This window comes from Talpa europaea, assembly GCF_964194135.1.
Source record: "Talpa europaea genome assembly, chromosome: 3".
In the NCBI taxonomy this organism is placed as follows: domain Eukaryota; kingdom Metazoa; phylum Chordata; class Mammalia; order Eulipotyphla; family Talpidae; genus Talpa; species Talpa europaea.
In genome coordinates this window covers 78537082-78563094 of record NC_140069.1, presented here as the reverse complement: position 1 = coordinate 78563094, position 26013 = coordinate 78537082, and the positions used below count along the sequence as shown (strand labels likewise).

At 38.7% G+C, this 26013-nt stretch overlaps 1 protein-coding gene across 4 annotated transcripts in view; it reads right to left on the bottom strand.

The window, feature by feature from the left end:
• Positions 1–26013, bottom strand: part of CDK14 (cyclin dependent kinase 14) — a gene marked incomplete at both ends in the record, with an annotated part of 470170 nt that overhangs the window by 303579 nt on the left and 140578 nt on the right. For 3 of the 4 annotated variants that reach the window (XM_084229436.1, XM_084229437.1, XM_084229438.1), the window contains 2 exons: positions 13301–13395; positions 25038–25283. In XM_084229436.1, the coding sequence (XP_084085562.1) occupies positions 13301–13395; positions 25038–25283 (341 nt within the window). Of the gene's footprint in view, positions 1–13300; positions 13396–25037; positions 25284–26013 lie in introns of those variants that run through there. The other variant, XM_084229439.1, reaches the window with a different exon arrangement.

The following is a 26013-nucleotide window of genomic DNA, read 5'->3' as shown; positions in this document are numbered from 1 at the left end:
GGTCTGGTGTAAAGGAGTAGAAAAAACTTTCACTGAACTTTCTTTGCAGAGATCCTGGGCAGTACACCTTGAGGAAGAGGAAGAGGTTGCTGCAATACAGAGCCCCCTAGCAGTCGTTGGCTCAGGGACACATACCTACATCAGAGACTCTGGAGATGCAGCACTATCAGATAACTTAAAAGTAAGAGTGGCCAGCGATAAGTACTAGCATTAGTCTGAGACTCCCACTGTAGAACAGCTCAAAGCCTGAACCAATGGGGAATGTGGGATTAGTGGCATAGTGGAAGCACAGCTGCCTCCCAAACTGGTGGGCAAAGCCAGGTCATATAAGGCTGTGATATTCAAAAACACCTGCCTTCTCCCCACCCGGGACAAAGAGACAAGAACAGAATGCTCTTACTAGCCAGAGTTTAAGCACCTGGATCTTAACAAAGGAGCAAGCACTCCCAGAAAAGATTCTGTACTGGAAAAGCAAGAGGTCACTCCTTGCTTGAGGCTCTGTCTCAACTACAGTCCACACCCAGCTCATGCACAGCCTAGAGGCTGGCATAAAACAATATGAGATATTTAGGCCCAGGAGATGGCCTCGGGGAGGGATAACTGTGGGTCCCCACCACATAAATCTGGCACCCACAGCAGAGTAGGAAACTTTATTCCTTGAAACTCACTGGAAGCTACCCTTCAGTGCCCGAGTGCTCCAGTCACTTTCTATACCTATTACCCTCTGCCAGCATGAGCAACCTGAACAGGTGCAAAGTTAGCAATCTGAAAGTCTTTTCCCATTACAACCCATAAAAACTAAAATTGAACAGAAGAACATATCACAAATGCAGGAGCAAAAATACACCAGGAGACATCTTAATCTATCAGAGCTGCACAATATGCCTGAACAGGAGTTTGAGGTAACTATTATAACAATGCTGACCAAATCACCAAAAAAAAAAAAAAAAAAAAAAAAAAGGGAGGGAGGAATCCTTTTAAAACTGGAACAAAATTAAAACCAAGAAAATATGAGACTGTTATAATTTGAACTAATGGATCTAAAAAACACTATAACTGAATTAAAAATACGGTAGCAGGCAAGCAAACATATGCAAATGCTAACAGGGTAATTATAAAGCAACAGAACAAGAAGTACAGAGGTAACAGAAATCTCCACTCTAGCCCCACTATCCAAAGAATGTCTCCATTTTCAACAGCTGGGCATAGCTGATACAGGACCACAATTCTCAAGATAGCAAATATCACTGATTAGAGGATCTCTTTAATCAATGATCAAAGAACCCTGATGATAAAAATGGCTAATAGAGGCCAATTCATTTAAACACTAACAGCACAGTTATCCTTGGTACAATTTTGTCTAATAATTGAAATCATGCTTCTTGCACTTAAACAATATCCTCATAGTCACTTTTGTGAAAAAGATTAGGCATTGTTTCTCTGCTGCAAGCTAAACGAAACCAGCTGTACAGCAGTAAACCAGATTCTAACGCCTGAATTCTTCCTCCAAAGGAATTTAGGGCCAAGTCTGCAACTGGAATAGCCTTTGGGGTTTTTAAAAACAAAATTAGTTGGTGTTGGTGGGGGGCTATTATCCTCTTCGGACAAGGTAAAGGTAAGAAATCTGCTGTTTCAAATTTCACCTACTGTAGCAGCAGGAAGAGCACAGAGCTAGTTCTCTATGATTGAGCAGATGGGTGAAGGAGAGTCCTGGAGCTGTCGGTGGCTTTTTCAGGCTTTTGTTGAGATTTTACCAGATACACAGCAGACAGGGTTGCCGGGGGGTGGGAGACAGGAGGCTGGCAGGCCTCCTAGCCCCCGGTGAATCTTCACTCTTTCTGGGCTCTCCGGCGTTCTCTGGTGGTCTCGCTCTCTCTCTTCTGCTTCTCTCACTTGTCCTCTTCCTGGTCTCTCAGTTCCATTCCACGACACGCCCTTATAAGCCCCATCTCAGCCCAGGTGAACCACCTACAAAGGCCCACACCCCACTCCAGGTGCCCGCCATCAAGCATGCATTCAGGACCGTGGGGATCCATCATTGATCCTAAAGGTGGGAGGGCAGAAGAGCCTGACAATCATTTACCCTGCACCTACACACAAGGAGTATCAGATCTGAAAATTACATGGAATAAATTCCATTAGCTTTTTTGGGTCTCCCCTGGTAGCGCAGTAGTTGAGCGCTGGGCTGCAAGGCTGCCCGCAGCCTCTGCAGCGCCGGTTCATTCCCCGGCTGCCGGCAAGGGTCCCACCAAAACAAAAAAAATTCCATTAGCTTTAATAATCCAATTTTCCTTGTTGTACAGTTATGCTCTATCCTGTGCATTTGAATACACAGATAAAATACAAAGATAACAATGATTGTATTATCTGATGATAACGATGCCTTTTTCCCACCCTGCCACCAATAGTGTGGTTACAGCTTCATCTTAGAATGAGCTGGGATAATAAGCATTGGTCCGTGGACACAAAATCTAAGAGAACTCAAAATAGACCTAATAAGAAACAGAAGAGTGAGTCTTAGCATCCTGCAGCAGAACTTATAAAACGCAATCAGATTTGCCTCTCTTTTATACAGGATTCCCATTTGTGGGGAGATAACCTCTCAAACACTTAAGTCAGAAGTCCAGTATCAACACTGTAGGGGCAGGAATGGGGCACAGAGCAGGTTTTCTGATCCAGCAGACTGGGTAAAGGAGTCAGAGTCCTCAGTGACTTTTGCAGGTCTTTTTATTGGGGTTCACCAGGCACATGGCAGGCAGGGGTTCTGGAGGGCCGGGAGGCTGGCAGGCCTCCCAGCCCCCTGTAAATCGTCACTCTATCTGAGCTCTCTCTTCTCTGCTTCTCTTCTTTTCTCGGCTTCCGTTCGTTCTTGGCTTCTTCTCGGCTTCTGCTGGCGTCCCACTGACGCCGCCCTTAAAAGCCCAGTCTCAGCCCAGGTGAATCCCATCTACATAGACCCACACCCTACTTCAGGTGTCCGCTATCAGGCATGCACTCAGGACCACAAAGATCCATCATCTATCCTGATGGCAGGAGGGCAGAAAAGCCTGATACATTTTCCTTAGACTACAAACATATAGGACTGAATCTTCCATAACCAAAAGTCCTGTACTTTCCATCTGGGGATTTCTCTTAGAATTCTTCAAATTCCTCCCAACAATGTTTCAGTGGCGTTGACCTTCAGGGTAAGCAGTAAGAGCCATCTTTTTAATCTCACATATTCTGAAAAGGTGGTTAACTGCCACTGCCTTTCTTCTTGCTGCTGCTTGTTTTAATTAACAGCATTTCTTCCCCCCTAGGTCTCCTGGGGCTTTGAAAAGCTCTTTGAAATGTATTTAGTACATTTTAGTCTTGGTTTGGCGTAGTCTCTCAATTTATGAGGTCATTTAATTCAAGTTCAATTATTCAGCTCAAATTGGCAGAATGAAATGCTAAAAGAAGATTGGCACTTTCAATCACATAAATCTCATGTTACATAAAGTGAGCAAATTTCTCCATTGTTCTTATTGACCTCTGAGATAACAACTGATGGCTGGCACAAACCAGTGTGGGCAGGTTTCTCTGTTTAGCAGGTTCCTAAAGGAGTAAGGCTTTGGCATCCTCACCTCAAGAAACTGAAGATAAGCAGGGAAAAAAAATGACCAGAAATAAGGAATATCTCTGGGATGCCTTAGCCTGAGCAACTCCAATAAGTTCCAGAGTTGAAATAAAGAAAAAGTTTTTCTTTCTGTAAATGATGCTTAAAATATGAGAAAATGAAAAGCAGCAGCCTCACAACCCGCCCAAATAAAGCAGGAAGGATAGGGAGGACTCTGTCCCAGGCAAGAGCAAAGATTCGCAGCTTCTCACCATTTGTGGCAGGGTGCAGAGACATGGGGAATTGTAGGGTAAGGTAAAAAGTATCAGGCTTTTCTGCCCTCCCACCATCAGGATAGATGATGGAACCCTGTGGTCCCAAATGTATGCTTGCTGGCGGGCACCTGGAGTAGGGTGTGGGCATAAGTAGATGGGATTCACCTGGTAAGACTGGACTTTTAAGGGTGGCGTCATGGGGATGCCAGCAGAAGCAGAGAAGCAGAAGCAGAAGCATGAGAGAGCAGAGCAGCAGAGACCACAGAGAATGCCGGAGAGCCCAGAGTGAAGACTTGCTGGGGGCTGGGAGGCCTGCCAGCCTCCCGGCCCCCCAGTACCCCTGCCTGCCGTGTACCTGGTAAATCCCAATAAATAAAAGCATGCAATAAAATCCCAATAAAAGCCTGCAAAAGCCACTGAGGGCTCTAGAACTCTCCTCCTTTACCCGGTCTGGGGACCAGAAAACCTGCATAGTGGCCTGTCCTGCCCCTACATTTGGCATAAGTCTGCAAGATGATCCATGTAGATAGGTATGGAGCCCTCCGAAGACCTCAGGAGGGACCTCTGGAGCAGACCGAGAGCCTGTGACAACGCTTGAGGCATCATGGCGGCACATGAGATGGACAAAGTCCGGGAGCTACAGGATGAGACCTTACCTGGAGGAGGAGACGCCCGAGAGGACAAGCCAACAAACCCTGAGGCAGCAAGAATCGTCGGGGAAGAAAGGACCACAATTCAGAGCTCCCAGTGTGGACAAAGGGAAAATCCGATGAACTTGGACTAATGGACTAACAATCCCGCCAAAGGCGGATCACCTTATCAAGTTTGATATGTTTTGGGGACCCTGGGGGAGGATTGTTTGTACATCCCCGGAGATGGGAATCTGGGGGTGGCCAGTGGGCCTTGGTGGCCAAAAGCAGACGGTGTATTGCCCAGCAACTAGGCAGAGGAGAAAAGCCAAGTGAGAAGGTAAAAGCTGGTGCTGATGCTAAGTTTGGGAAGCCCTGAGTGGCTGTTACACAGCTTAAATATGTTGAAGGCCAGTGAGTCTCTTAAAATCACCTGCGGGTGATGCTCTGCTCGTTGTCGAATGAGGGTGAGGAGCTGAGGAACCCGTCCTTGGGGGACAGGTGGGGAACGTGGCTTGGGGTGGAGCCCAAGCCAAAGAGGGGACCCAAGAGAGGCCGCATGTGGAGCTTGTATCCACGGCTCCACACCCCATGTGCTTGTGCAGTGGGATGGTCTGAGTGCAGGGGTCTGAGAGTCGCATTGGTGGCTATGAAGGCCGAGTGTTGGAGTGACCGCAGACAGAAACCCTGAGGGTTGGCGATTACCCCCAACAGTTTAAAATCACCAATCCCAGAATGAGTGCATGCTGGGGGTGGATGCGGTGTGTGGCTTGTAGCCAAGACCATAACCAAAGAAGGCCAGGAAGCCTGATGGCTCCTGGTGTGTGACAGCAGATGCCGTGAGTGGTTCCCCTCTGTAAGGTCAGGAATGGACCACAGTGCAGGTTTTCTGATCCAGCAGACCGGGTAAAGGAGGAGTCAGAGTCCTTAGTGGGTTTTTGCAGGTCTTTTATTGGGGTTCACCAGGCATATGGCAGGCAGGGGTGCTGGGAGGCTGGCAGTCCTCCCAGCCCCTAGCAAATCCTCACTCTATCTGGGCTCTCTGGTGTTTTCTGCTTCTGCTTCTTTGCTTCTCTTCGGCTTCTTTCTCAGCTTCTGCTGGCGTCCCGGTGACGCCGCCCTTAAAAGCACAGTCTTAGCTCAGCTGAATCCTATCTACCTATATTACCCTATTCCAGGTACCCGCCATCAGGCATGCATTCAGGACAAGGCCCCATCATCTATCCTGATGGCGGGAGGGCAGAAAAGCCTGACATTTTCTTTACCCTACACCCTCCTTCGTATGAGCAGTGCCTTCGGCAGCAGATATGGTGAATCATCTGCCTAGATTGGTGCCCTGCCTAGACTTATTTGTGTTCTGTTGTATTTTGTTATATTGTGATGCATTTCATTTGCTTTTGTGGGTCATGGCTGCAGTGTTCATATTGCCAAGAGAAATGTATATAACTTGTACAGACTGTCTGGCAGAAAACCCTGATGGGGTGGATTGTATGGTAAGGTAAAAGTATCAGGGTTTTCTGCCTTCCCTGCGGTCCTGAATGCATGCCTGATGCATGCCTGATGGCGGGCACCTGGAATAGGGTGTGGCTATATGTAGATGGGATTCACCTGGGCTAAGACTGGGTTTTTAAGGGCGGCGTCATGGAGAAGCAGGAGAAACAAGCAGAACCATGAGAGAGCAGAGCAGCAGAGACCACCAGAGAATGCCAGAGAGTCCAGATAAAGTAAAGACTTGCTGGGGGCTGGGAGGCCTGCTGTGCACCTGGTAAATCCCAATAAAAGCCTGCAAAAGCCACTGAGAGCTCTAGAACTCTCCTCCTTTACCAGGTCTGCTGGATCAGAAAACTTGCTCAGTGGCCTGTCCTGCCCCTACAGGAATCCTCAGGCTTCTTTTTTTTAATTTATTTTTAATTATTTTATTTATTTTTTACATCACTCTTGATTTTTGTTCCATGCATGCATTTTCATCTTGGCTATAGTCCCCGTGAAAGTCCTACCACCCATTCACCCGTGAACTATCACCATGGGGCTTTATGCTCTTCCCACCCTTGTTTTGATCCTACTCCCTTCTCCCCTGCTGTAGTGTGTCTCTGATTTATAGTTGCCTGTTGATTTTGATTTTTACTTTATTAGCTTTTCTTCCCCTGATCCCTTATTTGGATCCTCTATAGCCCTGCTATAAGTGAAAGCCTCATACTTCTGAAAGGAACTTTTATGTGCCCTACCAGCAGATCCTTTGCACTGAGGATCATAAGGGTTGCACGACCTCTCAAGATTGTTTATTGAGGTGGCTGGTGGTAGTAGCTGTCACAGAAAAGAGCCAGTATTTCTAGGTGCTCACAGATAATTTGGCTTCCAAATTACAGTGCTTAAAACCAATTGAAGTTTAACATTCAAACATAATACTTTTGCTTAATCAAAATTTGTACAATAATGAATCAGTTTGCTTTTTTACTTTAAAGGCTCTCAATTACTTTAGCAAATTTACTGAAGAGTCTAGTAAAGGATGGAGTTTTCATTATATTTGCTTGGGAAATGAAGGCACTAAAGGAATTGTTCTAATGAATCCAACAAGTTCACACAGTGATAAGGGAGACTTCATTTAAAAGCATACAACACACATCGGAGTGTGATCCAATTTCTTCTGAATCACATACAATGTTGTAAACCAGTGTTACTTCAATTTATTTATTTTTTGCTTAGAAGAACTGGGATGCAGGCCAGAGGCACGGGGGGGGGGGGGGGTGAGAAGGGGTGAAAGGATTCACCAGAGACAGAGTGGTGAGCAGAACAGGAGAATTCACTGAAATATAATGCTAAGAGGAGCATCGGATGAGACAGGAGACATCAGCTGCGCCGTATTTGGGATTGAACTCAGGCAGTAGCAGTGATAGCACTGAGACTTAACCCCTAAGCCACCAGGGATTCCCTAGGTCCAAGTTATCTCAATTTGAAAAAAGAGGAGGAGAAATAGCACACAAGGTTCTGGATTCTGAATTCAACTAGACACCACTAGAGAGAAGATATTTAAAATATTTCAATAATTAATAGTGCATTGCATACTTGAAAGTAGTTAAGAGTAGATCTTAATAGGGCCTCCCCGGTGGCGCAGCGGTTGAGCGCTGGGTTGTGAAGCTGCCCGCAGCCTCTGCAGTGCCGGTTCGATCCCTGGCTGCTCCCCGGCCACCGGAAGAGGGTCCCACATGGCGCGCAGACCTCTCCTGCCGCCCGCTGCTCCCCTCAGCAGTGTACTTCGGTCCTTCTGCCTGCTCTGCTCCCTGCTCTGGCTCTGGTGAATTCTCTCACCCTCCCGCGCTTCTGACTGTACCCAGTGCTTGTATAAAAAAAAAAAGAGTAGATCTTAATAGTTCTCACCACAAGAAAAACAAACTGCAATTATATAAGGTGACATGTTAATGCCTCTTATTGTGATTATTTTGAAATACATACAAATATTGAGCTATTATGTTATACACCTGAAAAGAAAATAGTTATGTTAATTACATCTTATTGAAAATAATAAGAAAATATTTTAGCCAACATCATCCTCTTTTTCTTCCTTTTGAAACTGGGTCTTACTTACTGAATTCTTTCTTTTATATATATATATATATATATATATATATATATATTCCAACTTGTATAGTTATTCAGATATATAAACCATCTCCCTTCAGGACTGTTAAGTTTCCTAAGAGCAGAGCCACATAGGAGTTACCTCTTTTCTACCTACAAATGACGTAATACTCATCACTAGTTGAATAAACTAAAATAATGTTAAGTCTCTTAATGCTCAAAAGCCTCTGGGAAACTGCGAGGTAAAAGAAGTGTGAATAGGTGGTGAATTAAAGACAGTTTAGAGTACAAATATTTTTAAAATTCAAAGTATTATACAATGCATGATCTTTAAATCTTAAATACTACAAGGATTTAAAAGAGAACATAAGAAACCAAACCAAGATAGAGGTTATTAGTCAGTGATAATAAATGATCTCTCTCCCCCAAACAGAGAACTGAAGAACAATCATTTAAAAAAAAAAAAAAAAAACCTCTCAAGTAAGAAAATGTGGGTAGTTCAAAGTTTTTTTTTCCTCCTTAAAGGTAAAAAAGAAAGCTAGGTCATTTGTGAGTGTTTGATGTCTGCACAGTTTCAGTTAAACAAACAGCCATATCCTTAACCAGTTCATTTCCAAGAGGACTGTACAGCATAGGAATCTCAGGCAACTTCTGCCAACCTTATAGGAAATAAGAAACTCAAAAGATTTCAAAATAAGACAAAGTCTTTCAGTTTCCTCTCAAGTTAGTAATCTAGCTAATAACAATTCCAAAATCAACAACTATACAAATCTCTTAACAAAAAATCGGAGGAAGATTTTCTTTGTTCATATGATTTCAACAAGAACCATAAAATTACAGATAATGGAGCTTGAAATGAATAAGTGTTATGGATTGAACTGTATCCTACAAAAAAGATATGTTGAGGTGCTAACCCCTACTACTTCAGAATGTGACCTCATTTGGAAATAGGGTCTTCACAGACATGATCAAGTTAATATGAGGTCTTTATGGAGAGCCTAATTTAATCTGACTAGTGTCCTTATAAAAAGGGGAAATCTGGAAATAGAATCAGATACACACCATGTGCATAAGAAGGCCGTGATGAGGTGATGGATGCACAAGCCAGGAGTGCTGAAGCCTGCCAGCACACCAGAGAGTTAGGAGAGAGGCAGGGACTAAGTCTCCCTTACAGAACCAACCCTCAGAAGGAACCAACTCAGCCAAGAAATGTGAGATGATACATTCCTGTTATTTACACCACCCCGTCTGTGGTCCTGTGTTTCGGCAGTCCTACTAAATTAATACAATGAGGTTCATGGCAAAATACAAACTGGACAACAGTAAATCAACAGGTGTTAGGTAAAATGCTTATGAACCAAAACACAGTGGAAACTGCAAACGCCAGGTAGCTTTACTGAAAGCTAGTGATAACTGCTCTTGGGGAAAATGCTAAAGATAATGCTTAATGATGGAGACAGGGATGCAGACATTTATGGGAGAGTGGTAAGGAGTACTGGAAAGGAATTCCAACATTTAGCTAGCTTTTTAAATTATGTAGTGCTTCAGGGAACACCCCAAAACCAACTTATCTTGGAAGTTTTCCTAAATGGCAGGTAACTGGGGTTTTTTGGCCTTACCTTGCCACCCTAAAGCAAGCAAGAACAGGCAGCCTGTCATCACTTAAACGAAGGTAAACAGACAATGGCTTTCATCTCCAGCTGAAGGAAATTAAATACTGCATGTGGCCAGTAAGCTTGAAATTGCTTGAGTAATCATGACAAGATGCATTTAGACCTGCTGAAGGAAAAAGTATTAACTGTCCAGAGCTATCCTTCTCAAAGATTGCAAATATTTAAAAGGCAGTGTGTTCCTTTATTCAAGAATAATAAATGGAGAATTTTTCAACTGTCTCCAAAATTTTGGCCTAAATCTTAAAGTTATACATTAGAGAGAGTTAACTAATACTTGGAAATCAGCTAAGCACTAGGAAAGCATTTCAAAGTGATTGGTATGTTTTCTTCTAATGAACTATGTTTACTTCAGTTTGATTCACAATTAAAACAAGTGACAGCATATGTGAAAATCATCTGAAATATTCAACAAGGACAATGTCTTTCAAAGGAAGGCCTTATACTGTGGAAGCATTATCATGTAATGGTTAGGAAAAGAATGGATTCAAATCAGACAGACAAGAGCCAAAACCAGGTTTGTTACAAAACACCTATGTAGACCTTGACAAGTGACTAAAACTCTGCAGGTCTCAAGATTCCTGACTTAATGGAGGTGATAAAAATAGGATCTAACTTTAAGGAGTTATGAGGAGTAAAGAGACAATGGTATATGGAATTTTATACAAATTGCTTAATCCAGTGCTGTTATTTTCACACTACTGACAGTAAATGTTTAAGTAATGTTTATACAATAGAGTGCAATTTTTCTTCAGGAAGGAATAAAAACACTGGTTGTAGGTGTAGGGTAAGGTAAAAAGCATCAGGCTTTTCTGCCCTCCCGCCATCAGGAAAGATGAGGGAACCCTGTGGTCCTGAATGCATGCCTGATGGCGGGCACCTGGAGTAGGGTGTGGGCCTAGGTAGATGGGGTTCACCTGGGCTAAGACTGGGCTTTTAAGGGCAGAGTCACGGGGATGCCAGCAGAAGCAGAACGAACGGGAGAGCAGAGAGCAGTGAGCAGAACCAAGAGAGAAGCAGAGAGAACGCAAGAAAACTCTGGAGAGCCCAGAAAGAGTGAAGACTTCCTGGGAGCTGGGAGGCCTGCCAGACTCCTGGCCCCCCAGCACTCCTGCCTGCTGTGTACCTGATAAATCCCAATAAAAGCCTCTGAGTGTTCCAGGACTCTCTCCTCCTTTACCAGGTCTGCTGGATCAGAAAACCTACACTGTGCCCTTTCCTGCCCCTACATAAGGTAAGTAAAGTATCAGGCTTTTCTGCCTTCTCACCATTAAGATTGATGATGGATCCCTGTGGTCCTGAATGCCTGCCTGATGGCGGGCACCTGGAGTAGGATATGGGCATACGTAGGTGGGTTCACCTGGGCTGAGACTGGGCTTATAAGGGTGGCATCACAGGGATGCCAGCGGAACAGGAGAGAAGAGCCAAAGGAGCAAAGGTCACAAGAGAACGCCCGAGAGCCCAGAAAGAGTGAAGACTTGTTCGGGGCTGGGAGGCCTGCCAGTCTCCCAGCACCCCTAGCACCCCTGCCTGCCATGTACCTGGTAAATTCCAATAAAAGCCTGAAAAAGGCATGGAGGGCTCTAGGACTCCTCCTTCACCCCATCTGCCCGATCATAGAGATCCTGCTCTGGCCCTTCCTACCACTACACTGGTCCACAACCTTTTCGAAATTGGCTAAACCATTTAGAACATTACTATGACATTCCATAAAATTCAAGCAATATAGTTAAAACATCCAAAATGCTCTAGATTTTATTTTGTTTTCCTTCCCATCATGTTTATTTTTCATTCAAATAGAAAAAGTACTTTTGTAAATAAGATCTCAAAATTAAAAGTACTACTTTTGATTTATAGTATTTCTACATTTCCGTACTTACATATCTTCTTTTTTTAATGCCTTCTATATTTATTTTTATAATAAATTTTATTTTTATATTCCCCATACAATTGCAACCCCCTTATTTTGACCCCAATCCCTCCCCTCCCGCCCCCTACCCCCCATAGAGTGTCTCTGGTTCATAGTTTTTTGTTGATTTTGATTTTCTTTTTAACAGTCCTTCACCTTCTTAACTTAAAAAGCATGAACAAAGGTGCAACACAACACCCCTGAGAAGCCAAAGATTATCTAAATCAGCACACAGCCAAATTTCCAATTATATGTTTAGAATAATTCTACAGAGGATTTTCTTCTATATCTTTTTTATTTAATTAATTGCTAGGTATAGAATTCCTTGTCTTCCATATGATTTAAGAGAGGAGAAAAAAAAACATGGATGGTTTAGAAATCATTTTTCAAAATTATTTGGCAATGTTATTAAAATAAAAGATGGTTTGTATTTCCTGCTCTTATTTCAGAAATAACATGTCTTCCACAAGCTTACATGCCTCTGAATAGGAAAACTCAGCATCCTTAATAAGGGAGAGAAAGGAGACCTATCAGAAATACATGAAGACCAGCTTCTTAAGAATCTAAATCTGTACCTGACCTCGGATAGCATGGGGGAAAAGGACAAAAGGGGAAAGAGTTGTTGTTGCTGGTTGGTCTTTTTTAATTGAAATATTAATATGATATTTTCAGGTATACAATATAATTTGATATCTGTATATACTGCCAAATGATCACCAAAATAAGCCTGACATTCATCATTAAGCATAATTACAAAATTTATTTTTCTTGTAAATTATAGGAGGCTTAAAATTTGCTCTCCTGGCAACTTTCAAATATGTAATACACCATGACCTGTCATCACCATATTGTGTGTTACATCCCCAGGACTTAATTATTTTATAGCTGAATGTTTGTACAGCTCAACCTCCCCACCTTTGGCAATCACCAGTTTTTTTTTTTAATCTGTATCTGAACTTAATTTTTATTTTGTTTTGTTTTTCCAAGTATAAGTGATATTGTACTAAGTGTGTCTTTCTGTTTCTTTCTTTTCATGGCTGAATAATATTCTATTGTGTGTATATACGTGTTGTATTATCTTTATCCATTCATCCATTGATAGACAGACACTTAGGTAATTTTCATATCTTGGCTACTATAATTAATGCTGTCACACACCTGGAGTGCAAATATCAATTCTCTCTATATAGAAATAAATGTCATAGTAGTCAGGTAGAAAGAAAGACTTTACATTTTATTTTTTTAACTAAGTGACTTCTGAAAAATGGATCAAAAGTTCAGTTTAAAAAGAAGTCAAGAATGATCAAATACATTTGGCTTTGTCAAATCAATACTCTTAATTTTACACAAATGTTAAGCACTTCTGTAGGAAAATAATCACACAATTCACCTGGAAATGAGTTCTCCTGTGATGGTTCCAACTCCAATTAAAAAGAGAGGAAACAAGATTGGGGGAAATGGTAGGGCAGAAAAGACAGGTAGGATAAATATGAAAACTATTTGCTAGCAGAAAAAACAATTCTACTGACCTTTATATTTGTTAGGGAAAAAAAAAAGTGACTGGGTAAAATCTATTGCACATTAAATAAATTATTTAAATATACTATTACTAAAACAGCAAGTACATTTCTACCTGTGAAATATCCAAAAACAAATTAACTTACTTGCTTTTCCCTTTGTACACTGTAGCATAAGATCCTTCCCCTAGTTTTTCCAGTTTTTCATATGAGTCAGCTTTTCCAAATTTGGGACTGGTAGGCTAAAAATGGAGCAGAGGGTAAACAAAACAGATTGTATCAAACTAATTAACAATAAATAACCCAATTTTGCTGAAAATGTACAGATTCTTTGTCACTTTTTAAATAACGTTCCTTCTATTATAAGAAAAAGTTTAAACCATCATAATAGGGCACAAAACTCGGAAAATACAAATGAAGACAATGTAGAAGTATAAATTTACCCTAATATAACCACCAAATTAAATATATTGATATTCCTTTTTCTAATGCTATCTGCTTGATATTAATTGCTTTTATATATAAGTGGTATTATACTGTATATACAATATTGTAACTTAGTTTTTAAACCCAATATATTATGAACACTTACCATGTTATTATATAATCTTCTAAATTAGGGACTGGCAGCTACGAACAATGAGCCAAATCCAAACCTCCCAGTTTTTGTATATCCCATAAGTTTAAAGTTATTTTTACATTTTATTTTAATTAGGGGGTGGTCAATAGAAGAATAAAATTTCACCACATGTGAAAATTAATTTTAGCATCCATAAAGTTTTATTGGAATACAGTCACATTCATTTACATATTGTCTTATGACTTTCAAGTTACAACAGAGCTGTAACTGTGGCAGAGATCACATGCCTGACAAATTGGATAATTTATTATCTGACCCCTCTTGTAAATCATGACTGCATAATATCAGTCATACTCCTCCAATATCTGTCTGTGACACTACAAACAGATAACCAAAGATGTATCATTCAGATGGCATTAATTAATACAAAGAGACTCTCATATATAAAAAACAATACCTAAAGTTTAGTTGCAAAAAAAAAAGTACAGTGAATAACCTCATCATTCTTGTGCTCAACTTTTACCCCGACATCCACCAGTGAGCAAGAAAAGGGAATGTTGTCCTCTCCATGGGAACAAACGATCTACTATTTGCTATTACTATAGAGAAGCAGTAGTATCAAAGCATATTAAAAAATGATATGTAAGGAATTAAATACATAAAAGGTTTATCTGATAACAGTTGCAAGTACAAATATAACTATAATAAATCATTAATATGAAGTTGCTAATAATTATGGTACTCCCTAAGTAACTAATTTCAGAAGCTTAGTGAAAAATTTCTTGCAGAAATTTATAGTACACTATTCTTTTTTTTCCCCCAAGATTTTATTTATTTTTGCATAGAAGAACTGAGATGTAGGCCAGAGGTGTGGGGGTAGGGGGATGAGAGGATTCTCCAAAGACAGAGTAAGGAGAAGAACAGGTGGACTGACTGAAATACACTGATGAAAGGAGCAGTAGGTGAAACAGGAGAGGGCTGCTGTGCCTTACGTAGGTTAGTTCCCTGGCCAGGGACCGAACTCAGGTCATCATGGTGATAGTGCTGAGACTTAACCTCTAGGCCACCAGGAAGCCCCTACACTATTCTTTTTTTTTCCTTTCAAGATTTATTTATTTATACAAGAACCAGGGTACAGGACAGATGCGTGGGAGGGTGAGAGGATTCACCAGAGACAGAGTGGGGAACAGAACAGGCAGACTGACGAAATACACTGCTGAAGGGAGCAGTGGGCGAGACAGAAGAGGTCTGCCTTGCCATGTGGGATTCTTGCTGGCCGGCCAGAATCGAACCCACGCTGCAGAGGCTGCGGACAGCTTCACAGTGTAGCGCTCAACCGCCTGTGCCACCAGAGAGGCCCTACACTATTCTTGAGCATGTGCTCTTCTGCGCTTATAAAAAAATCACAGCATACCAGCAATGAATCTGACACCCACTGCTTATAAAGATTCTACGGCAAGTTGAATACATGCTTCCTACCTCTCTTGCACCAAAAATGCTGCCAAGGAACTAAAAAGACATTTTTTTAAAAATAATAAAATAGATTCAGGAATGGAAAACAAAGAGTGACAATATCTAATAAAATTTTTGAGGAATTCTGAAAGATAGAAAGTAACCAGGATTAAAACTCATAAAAGACTGGCGAAATCTAAAGCTCCAACATGCAGAATATTTACTGTAAAAATCAACAGGTAAATATGAGACTAACCTACATAGCTGAGCTCATGGCATCCTCCAAAACAAACTGCAGGAGCATCTGCACAGAGAAAACAGCTGAGACCAAGGGTATTCAGGCCAAAGGAGCAGAGCCAGGACCAAAGTAACCAATACTCAGACAAAGGATGACATCCTCCACCTCCTCAAACTTCAAGCCTTGCCTCTTACCTACAAGCACTAGAGATAATTTCTATGAAACAAAATAAGCTAACCCCAGTTCTCAAATACAAAAATGAATATACAACCAAAAATCACTAGTCATTTCAGGAAAATCAACACCTTGAAAGGGAAGCATAAAATTCAGTAGGCATATAAACTAAAACTAGAGAGTTGATTGCAAAAGGAAGAATAATTTTAAATAAAAACGACCAATGTTTTTGGAGAGATCTGAGAAAATATATTTCTTTAAAAAGAAACAATTTCAGATCTTAGGTATTAAATATTTAATGAGCAAAAACAAATATTTAATGGCATTGAGTAGAAAAAAGGACTCAGTTGAGAAAGTAATAAACTCAAAGTTTGAACAGAATTCTCCCAGAAAACTTTTGGGAAAGTTTGCATCTAAAAAGAAAAATTGTCCAGCTAGCATAATATTGTCACATACAACAATGGCTGCAAAAAAAAAAAAAAAAAGCAGGATTTTCAAAATGAAAAGTGAAAATTATATTGAATCACTAATACTACTCTCAAGATAGTTCCACAGGTGGGATGGAAGAGCTACAATTTTTCATAGAAAAATTATCTAGAAATAAAGTTCTATACTATGTTAACATAAGATGTAGTTGGAGAAATGAGAGAAGTACAGGAAGTAAGGAAGAGCAGGAAAAGAGAAAAGAATGTCGAGATTTACTGGATTGATCAGGACAAACTGCAGATATGATTAACTCCAAATGCATAAGCTTTATTGCATTTCTTAAAAGATAACTACAAGAATAACATAAGTAATATATACAAATCCCAAACAAACTGAGGGCATAGGATTGGGAGTAGAAGAAAAAATGCAATGAAAGGGGGGAAGAGAGTAGCTTTGGGAGGTTAAAGAAACAGGCTACTCAATAATCCTGCTAAGTAAAAAGCCATAAATTAGGAAGTTAAGTTCACACATAGTAATGATTACAATAAATATAAATGGACAAACTTCCTCTATTAAAAAAAAGTTCTCATATTGGAAAGGAAGAAAATCAGCAATATGCTATTCAGATGAGAAAATGAAAAAAGAATAAATATAAAGGAGTAAGGAAGAAATATAAGCCCACAGAAGGATTTTAACAAAATAATGCATTACATAAAAATTGATGGCATTTGAGACAGAACTGACAAAACAATTAGTATATTCCATTAAAATAATATTGAATTGTACCAATCAACTAGTATGAGACACATAGCTTTGAAATTAAACAGTTTAGTGTGAAACAACTGCTGGTACCTATAAAAATAACTACTCAGTGTCAAACCCACAGTGATAATAGGAGACAAACATCAGATGTCAACAGAACAAGCAACAAATGATAAATAAAATATGCATAGGCTTGAATATTAGAATTTACATTTGAATCTAATACATATTGAGATAATATTTTCAAGCACATATTTAACATTCACAAGAAATGACCACAGATTAGGCCACAGAGAAAAGTCTCAATATTCAAAACTACAAAAACATTTCAAGTTACATTTTCTGAACACAATGCTGTAACTTAGAGATTAAGAATAAAAAAATTAAATAATTTAGCCAAATGGATTAAAAGGAAAATCAAAATTGAAAATTCACTATAAAAATATGTGGCATTAATGAAGACATGACACTTGACGACCCACAGGATGCCCCCAAATCAATACATAAAAGAAATTCTAAGTGTACAAGCAATACTAGAAAAGTTGAAAGCAACATGATTTAGACATTCAACTTCAGCTAGAGAAGGAAAAGCTAAGGACAGAAAATGAAGGATTAAGAAAGACAATAGACCTGTCTTCTTCAAGAAACATGTTAAAAAACAAACCATGTGTTGAGTTGGAGTAAAACTTAATGGAAAATTACATTCAAAATCCCCTGACTAGTCCTGTGTGGGTTATGTTCTCATGCATTTTTCATCGCCGGGAAACAGCTTGCGAATGTCGCACTTTTACCATCACCCTCCTGAGCCCAGGTTTTAAATAGCAATTTTAAAACCTATGTTAAACTTCAGGATAAAATGATCTTCAATAGGGAAAATATTGTGTTCACAGTTCCACTCTAAATTATTTAAAATCAGAATGAGAAGTCTGTGTGTTTGCTTTTGTGATTCTTTAAGAATAAATCCAATCTAAGTTAAAGAAAAAAGCAGCAGTAGAAAATTACCTCTTTACTCCTATCAGGAGATAAACTGCTAATGTGTATTTAGAGCAAGTACAAGACATAGTCACACAGAATTAGGAAGAGAATAGGAAGCCAACATTTTCTCTTCCTGGTAAGACACACATAATTTTCTCAAAATGATCTATTTTACTCTTTGTAAACTGCTTTACATAATATAGTTGATATAATCATTTTAAGACACTGATCCATAACAAACTTACTACTTGAAGAAACTGAAATGGAGGAAATTAGAAAAACAAGAGAAGATGCTAATGGTACAAAATATCTAATTCAACATATCTGGATATGTTAACTACCATAGTTAAAGTATCTTCTGTTATCACTAATAGATGTTAAATAAAGGATGTATGCAGAAAATTAATATTTTGTCACATTTGGTGGTAAAACAATCAATGTATTTACCCTGTAAAAAAGATGTGCAGACATTGTGGAAATACACCATAATTTACAGGTCAATCATGTTAGTTTCATAGAAAGACTCTAACACATCTAATTCTCTCTAAAAGCTGTTCCAGTCTATAAAACAATGGGTCAAAGGAATATGCCACAGTTATGAGATAATCTAAGCTTTTAAGAGTTAGATTCTTGTATAGTCGGTCTCCTATTTTAAGTATGCAGAAATGTTCTGGGTAATTACTAAGCATATAAATAAGGAATCCAAATGCCAAGTCTTTAAAAGAGGCCAATAATAAAATCCTTCCTATCAAATGAGAAAAACTAAGAAAATTCAGAAGGAGAGCTCCTATTTTGTTGGATAATTAAGGTTCAGGCATTTCATTTACTTTTTTTTTCTTGCAACTTTATTAAATCATTACATATAAATAAAGATGCTAGATCAAACCAATATGTAGTCAACCCTAACATTATCTTTGGCTCTTTGATGTCAGAGCATGTATGGATGGCAAACAGCTTTGTGGGGCAACCATTTTCTGCTTATCACTTCCCTACTTAGAGTGCAGGCTTGAGATAGCACTTTAGAGAATTGGAAATACAGAGAGCTAATGAGCAATTACTAACAGACACTAACTGCACAGAGATGTGCAATTTAATGAGATAATGTGGATACATTTTTTAACAGAATAAAGGGTCCAGAGAACCATCAATTGTCTGGACCAGTGGAGGGGAACATTGGCATGGCATGAATAATGGAAGAGAGAGAATATTCCAGCTGAACGGTGTTTGCCACCCTGCCATGAATGAGATGCTCATGGTCCTTATTGGCTCTTGGTTATTATTTGCTTGATATCAGCAACAAGTAGTTAATATCAAATGTTTACCATATATCTGGCTTTGAGCTAACCAATTTAAATACATCACCTAAATTTAATCTCCATAATACCACCCCAAGGTTGGTATTAGTATCCCTATATGACCATGAAGTATTTAAAGAGTAGAGATATAAACTGCAATACTTCCCCTTATCCATGATTCTGCTTTCCATGGTTTTAGTTATACATGGTCAACTGTGATCGTATGGTCTGAAAATATATACATATGTGTGTATATATATATATATATATATTTAGACTTTATTTTATTTTTGCATAGAAGAACTGTGATGCAGGCCAAAAATGTGGGGGGTGAGAGGACCTACCAAAGTCAAAGTGGGGAACACACTGAAATACACTACCAAGAGGAAAAGCAGCAAAAAAGGATAAGTTCACTGCACCACGTGGGCCAGCTTCCTGGTCAAGGATTGAATCCAGGCCGCCACAGAGGGAGAGGGCCATTGCAATGGTAACGCTGAGACTTAACCCCTAGGCTACCAGGGAGGCCCTGAAAATATATTTTGAGAGAGAGTGAGAGAGCCAGCCCATAACTTTTACTTGATTATATGTTCGATTTTATCATTGGCTATTGTTGTCAGATATGCAAGTCTCTGAGGTCATGCACTCTTGCTTCTGTGATTTCAGGCATGATTCCTAATGTAGATAATGACCAGCATAAGGACAACATAGACAGATACACATTTGGGAAGGCATGGTTGTTGCATAGCAGTTATTGACCACAGTTTCCCACAAAAAAGAATGGCTGTTCTGCTTTCCATTAGAAGTGGGTTATGAGTCTCACATCTAGTCACTTTTTCCCACCTTTCTAGTATCTTTGAAGCCTAACTCAAAATAAGCAAAATTTTCAGGGAAATAACAATAAAGATATGATATTACTTCTGATAGCCCTTAAGTAAAGAGCCTTCTTTAAATGCTTGTTAGACTTTAGAAATCTTTAGAACAACAAAACTATGTTCATAAAATTCTTATGCCCATAAGTATGAAGTGACTAAACCCAATCATCGTTGGCTTGGAGGTAAATGGTGTTACACAGGAAGAGTTACTGCCTCCATTTTATACCCAGTGTGGAACTCAAAGGAAATCAGGAAAATGAGCACAATAAATTATCCCATCACAATAGGGGCAAGAATAAAAAGGACATTGGCAGAAAAGGTTCTGAAAAAAAACAAAAACAAAACAACACAAAACAGAACATTGTAGCATCATGCTAAAAGAGAGTCAAAAAAAAAAAAAAAAAAACATTTCCAGTTTGAGAAGAAAAGGGCAAAGACATTTTTCCAAAAGTATTGAGTGGAAGCAAAACCACCTATAATTAAAAGAAAGCACAGCAGTTTCCACACAAAGCAATTAAGAGACCTGATACATAAGGGTTTTGTGCATTAATTTTACAACCTGCCATTTGACTAACTTCTCTCATTGTAGTATTTCCATTGATTCTTTTGGATTTTTCAGATATAACATCATAAATCTGCAGATAAAGATAATTTCCCCTCCTGTGGGAAAGGGTTAGCCCAATCAGAAACTCAGGAAAGAATATCTAAAAGAAGTTAACAATATGAAAGGAAACAGTGGAAGCTTCCAGTAAAGATGGTGACTTAAACACATGTATTTATCTCTACCCCTGTACAATCTGTATTAAAAGGATAATAACAATACAAGACAAATAGAATGAATAAAGAGAAGACCACGGACAAGATACAAACAATAATTTAGAGATGGAAGTCACATGGATGTGAGGCCACTGACTTAGAACACTGATAAAAGGCTTAAACCAGTAAGAGTCAATTTGAAGTGCAGAATACCAAAAACACTCAAGAACTGGAAGCTGAACTTCAGGGAGAGAGTAAATACAAAATGATTATTTAGAGTGGGTTGAAGAACAGGTACAGCCTCCTATTCTCCAGCAGATGTCCGCCCCTCCCCAATCCCAGGAGAGGTTTATTCTCTTTAGAAGGTTGTACCAGAAAGGCTTAGAACTGGGACATCAGACACAGAGGAAATGAAGGTGAAGAGTCAGACTGAATGAAAATGAAGCACAAGAAAGTTCATGCAGAGAACTAGGAGATCCTGAGCCCCTTTTTGATCATCTCAGACAAATAGCCTAGAAAATAAGAGTGGTAAATTCACTTTGGAGGGATGAAAGGAAGCCTCATAATAGCAATTTGGAGATCAGCCAATACAAACTGCATTAAGATGGAGAACAGCAAGGACAATCATGGGGAGAAGAAAAAATGATAGGTTACCTGATTCTGATTTGTTTCAGAGGAGTTTTAAGTTCTTATCAAACAGTTTAACATCTCAATCTGTGATTAAAATTCTACTAATTAATTATATGCAAGATAAACAAATGAAAAAAGGTGGCAATTATGAGGAAAATCAAAAAGTTGTTCAAAGAAGGAAATTTAATCATGGTACACTGCGTGGCCCTGCAATGAGCAATATTTACATCAACACAAGTTTGTAAATACTACATAGTAACTAAAATCAAAATATAGGTGAAACATTGTGTGTCTGCTAGACATAAATGCCCTAGTTGGCCACCATTTTGGTTAAGTGCAGTCTGTCCTCTAGTACAAGGTCAGAACAAACCAGTCAATTTGTTATATGACCTAAAAGAATGTAATATTAAGTAAGAGCAGGACACTTGATGACCCTGGGACAGTGGGTATACACCATGAGGTATAACTAGGAACTCATGGGGGACCCTTGATGGATGTATAACCAAGTGCCCCAGAGAATGATCAGTGGACTGCCTTGTCAATAAGATTGGAACCATGGCCAGGGACCTGGGGTAAGGTTTAGATTACAACACCTAGTCATCAAGCAGGTAAGAAATACCTGGGAGCAGACTCACAACCCCCAAAACCCTAGATGATATAAGCACATTTTCAGTTTCACGCATCTTTTTCTCTTTGTCCTGTCCCACGTAACTGATGCTGTATGATTATTCTATCGATAAAAAGGCAAGGATCCTGCTCTTTCAGCAGAATCCTACATTGTGCAACCTGCTCCACAACTCCCGTTTCTTTATTAGTGTGGTGTTGCCAATGCAACAAAACATAATTAGGGATAGCAATACAACAAAGAAAACTCTCTCTTTATGGGTTTCCTTATACCATAAATCAGTGGTTATATACAGTCTTGCTCAGATTCAGATTTAATTCTGTTGGTGGATTTTGTAAACTTCCATCAGAACATAATAATAGCATCTCTTTTGGTGATGTTATCAGGTATAGCTAATCATTACCTAGATGTGCTAATTCATCAGGGGTTGCCAAATGATGATTCCTAAATCTTTCTTTTTCCTTGATTTAATAAGGAGATTAATCCTAAAAGAGAAATTTTCCCTTAATGACTAGATTATCATTATGTAAAATTTCACACAGGAATCAGAAAAAAAAGCTTATAATGCTTTGCCAGTTTTCAATACTGATTCTTGTTTTTATAAAGGTTTCTAATGGGGTTGACACATGAATTCTATAACCTGCTATTTAACTAACTTCTCTCATTGTATTTGTTATTTTTTTAAGTAATTTTTTTTTTTAATAGTTTAAGAAGGGTGTAGCCAAGACTGCACTTCTGGCTTCATGGGATTAAGTTCTTCTTTCATGAAGTTAAAAAAAAAAAAAAAAAAAGGCAATCACACACACTAAGATCTTTCTATTCCAACACTTCTTTCTAGACCTTTCCTTGGTCCTCATTAAATCAGTCCTTCTCAGGTGTTTATTACAGCACTTTAATTTAACGAAAGGTCTTGTCCTGAAAAGATGCTTCAGTTTGACATTCTAGAAAAGTCACAAGAGAAAGACCAGCAGACAAGCTCGATACCAGTAGACCACTCACTGGTTTCCTTGCATTCATCCACTCACAGGAGCCATCAAAGGTTCTCTATTGCCGTCACTATCCTAAGAATTACCCAGTGAACTGCCATTAGGTATTTGATGGCAATTTGGGGGTTTTCTGACTCTGAAAGTAGACACTAGTCCCTCTGCCTTCCCTGAGCTTTCTCCTTCACACTTTCTACTACGCAGTTCTGAAAACTTTTCATAGTTTGTTCTTCTTACTCCTAATTTGAGGTTCATGGAGATACCTTGTCACCTTTATTTGTTGCAGATATCAGTCATTTCTTTTGACTTTACTATACTAGTTGCTCTAATTATATGAGGGGTCAAAAAACTCTACCACTGCTAATCTCCAAACATCCTCTATTAAATTGTTAAAGAGAAATACAAAGCACATTGGACACACAAGTCCCAGTGTCCTTCATGAGCATTTTAATTAATTCCTCATTGAAAATAAATACTGAAATCCCACTGTTATCATTTATACGTTGATGTATTGTACACACTGACATTTTAAACTACATGTTCCCTAGCAGCAACAAGTTACCCAGTACCCACACATCTTGGTTTCTAAATACCATTTTCCAATAAAAGAGATCAAGGTTATTGGGAGAAAAAGGCTGGGAAAATACAAAATTCATCCTTGCATCTTGTAGGGCATCTTGTCAAGGGCATCTTGTAGGACCAAAAGGTGAATAAGTGCTTAAAAGACAAAAATGTTGAAGACCCAAAAGGACAGGAGTCATTTCTTTAATTTGAGCAATAAAAGAAATAATACACCAGAGGACTAGAACTATATTGCAGATAAAATGCAGGATGACTGCTTAAATTTAAATGTCAGAAAAACAGCAAATAGTTTTTCAGTATTACTTTGCCTCATTGCAATACCTGAAATGGAAATTTCTATGTTATTTATAGGTTGACTATATATTAACATTAAGATTAACTATACAGTAAAAATATGTATAATTCTCTTTTCATAAGATAGGCTTAATCAGTTTCAACAACTCCTTTCATTTCTTCTAAATACTACTGAATCTAAAAGTTCTCTGAAAAGTTAGCAATAAATCTGTGATCTAGATAGACCTTACCTCATAATCATAGATAAGATTATAGGGGCCAGTTCAGAGAAAATCTAACAACCAAATCTCCTCACAAATACTGCATTAACAATATTTATCTCAGCTTAATTAACACAGAATGTGAAACAAGATCTGTGCTGTGTCAAACAGTTTAATTAAATTGAAAAATCAAAACTCTTTAGCAAGGTTACAGGTCTTGCTCTGCCTTGGCCCTCATGAAATTTAATATTTAATATTTATGAAATGGAATATTTCTAAGCAAGATGACACATTCAAAGTGCTTAGTTTTCTTCTCTTACCTCTTAAATTCTCTGAGTATCTATGGCAAAAGGCTCTAAGTATAGGTTAAATGTGAAAAATGTTTTATTTCAAAGATCATATGGTTATTTTTTTAACAATGCTAAATGAAGGACTGTCTTGGAAACATGAGTTTATTGTCAAAAATCAACAATCACCTCAAAACTTTAATCTCCTTAGGTCAAAAAGCAAGAATTGACTTTCAATTAGTTTGAGTTTAGAAAATTTCATTATAAAGAATAGGATTTCTCTTTTAGAAGATCAATTTTAATATCTTGCTTTTAAATTTTAAAATATTTACACTGAAATAAGACAACTGAATGAATTCTTTATTTTGAAATGAAATCACTGTGAATTTGCCAAATGCAAAACTATTCTTACCACCCCAAACTCAGTTCAATATCCTCTCCAAGGATTTGAAATGCCAAAGGATTTTTAATTATATAGTCCTTTAATGAAAAACAACCAGAAAAAATTATGATTTTTCCAATACTAATTGAGACATTTCTCATTAGCTTGCTGGGTGCTTAAGAATAGTCTGTATAGCTACTCTCTTTCCTCTCTCTTCTCTCTTCACTCTCTCAACATTAAACCACCCTGGGAGAAAATCCATAATAATGCACTGATAAAGCCACCTGCTGTCATCCAGCACAGCATGCTACTGTTATAAGAGGAATATTCTTTATGTTTACCCACTGATAAACAAGAAGACTTGCACTTACCGAGCTGGGACTCGAGTGCCGTCTAACTTTAGGGGACTCTTTGCCTGTGGAGGAGGTCTTAAAATTAATACAAGCATTGTTCTCAGAATGCACCCTCTTTACTTGATTAGTTGGTTTCTCAAATGGGTCAAAAGTGCTCTGTGTCCTCTGAACCCTGACTTTTTTATCCTCAGGAATTGTGTCCAGGGGTTTCATCACTGAGTCCATTCCCTGGCAGTTCCGTGTAGACATCTTTGTGACACATATCTGGGAAGAAAAAAAGAAATGAAATGAAAGTCAGAACTTTCCACTGAAATTTTAAAATCACAAAAGATACTGATTTCTTATTCTAGAAAACCTGCCAATTTCAATTTCAGGAAATATTCCAAAAGGACACCTTCTAAAAGCTACAACAGCTTCAATCAAAATATGCAAAATTCTCACAACCATTATATTTATACTTGTTTAGGGCTAACACTAAAAATGCTGCCCCTAAAATGGAAAACTTGAAGCCTAGACTGCTAGTGCCCTAAGGTGGTTTTTGAAATCTGTCACAGGTCTCACTGCAAGTGGGATTATTCTGAATGTTTAAGAAGTTGGATAAATTGCCTTAAAAAAATAAAACAACAGTTGAGTTAAATTAAACAGGCATTTTAACTGATGGGTCATCAAAAACAGCTAACAAAGGCCTCAGGAAAAGAACATTATGTTCTTCAAAAGTTTAATAATATATATATGTATGAGGAGGGAGAGAGAGAGAGAGAGAGAGAGAGAGAGAGAGAGAGAGAGAGAGTGAATGCAAGAAAGCAAGAAGGAAAGAAAATCTGCCCTCAACTTGATTTCCTCTCCAAACTGGAATGGAGCATATAAAATGGCTAATTAATAGTTAGAGATGATGAAAAACTGAAAACAAATTTTTACAATAAAATTAAAAAAAAACCAATACAAAAAGAAATATATTGAATACAGTCATTTTAGGACTTTTTTTAATGTTACT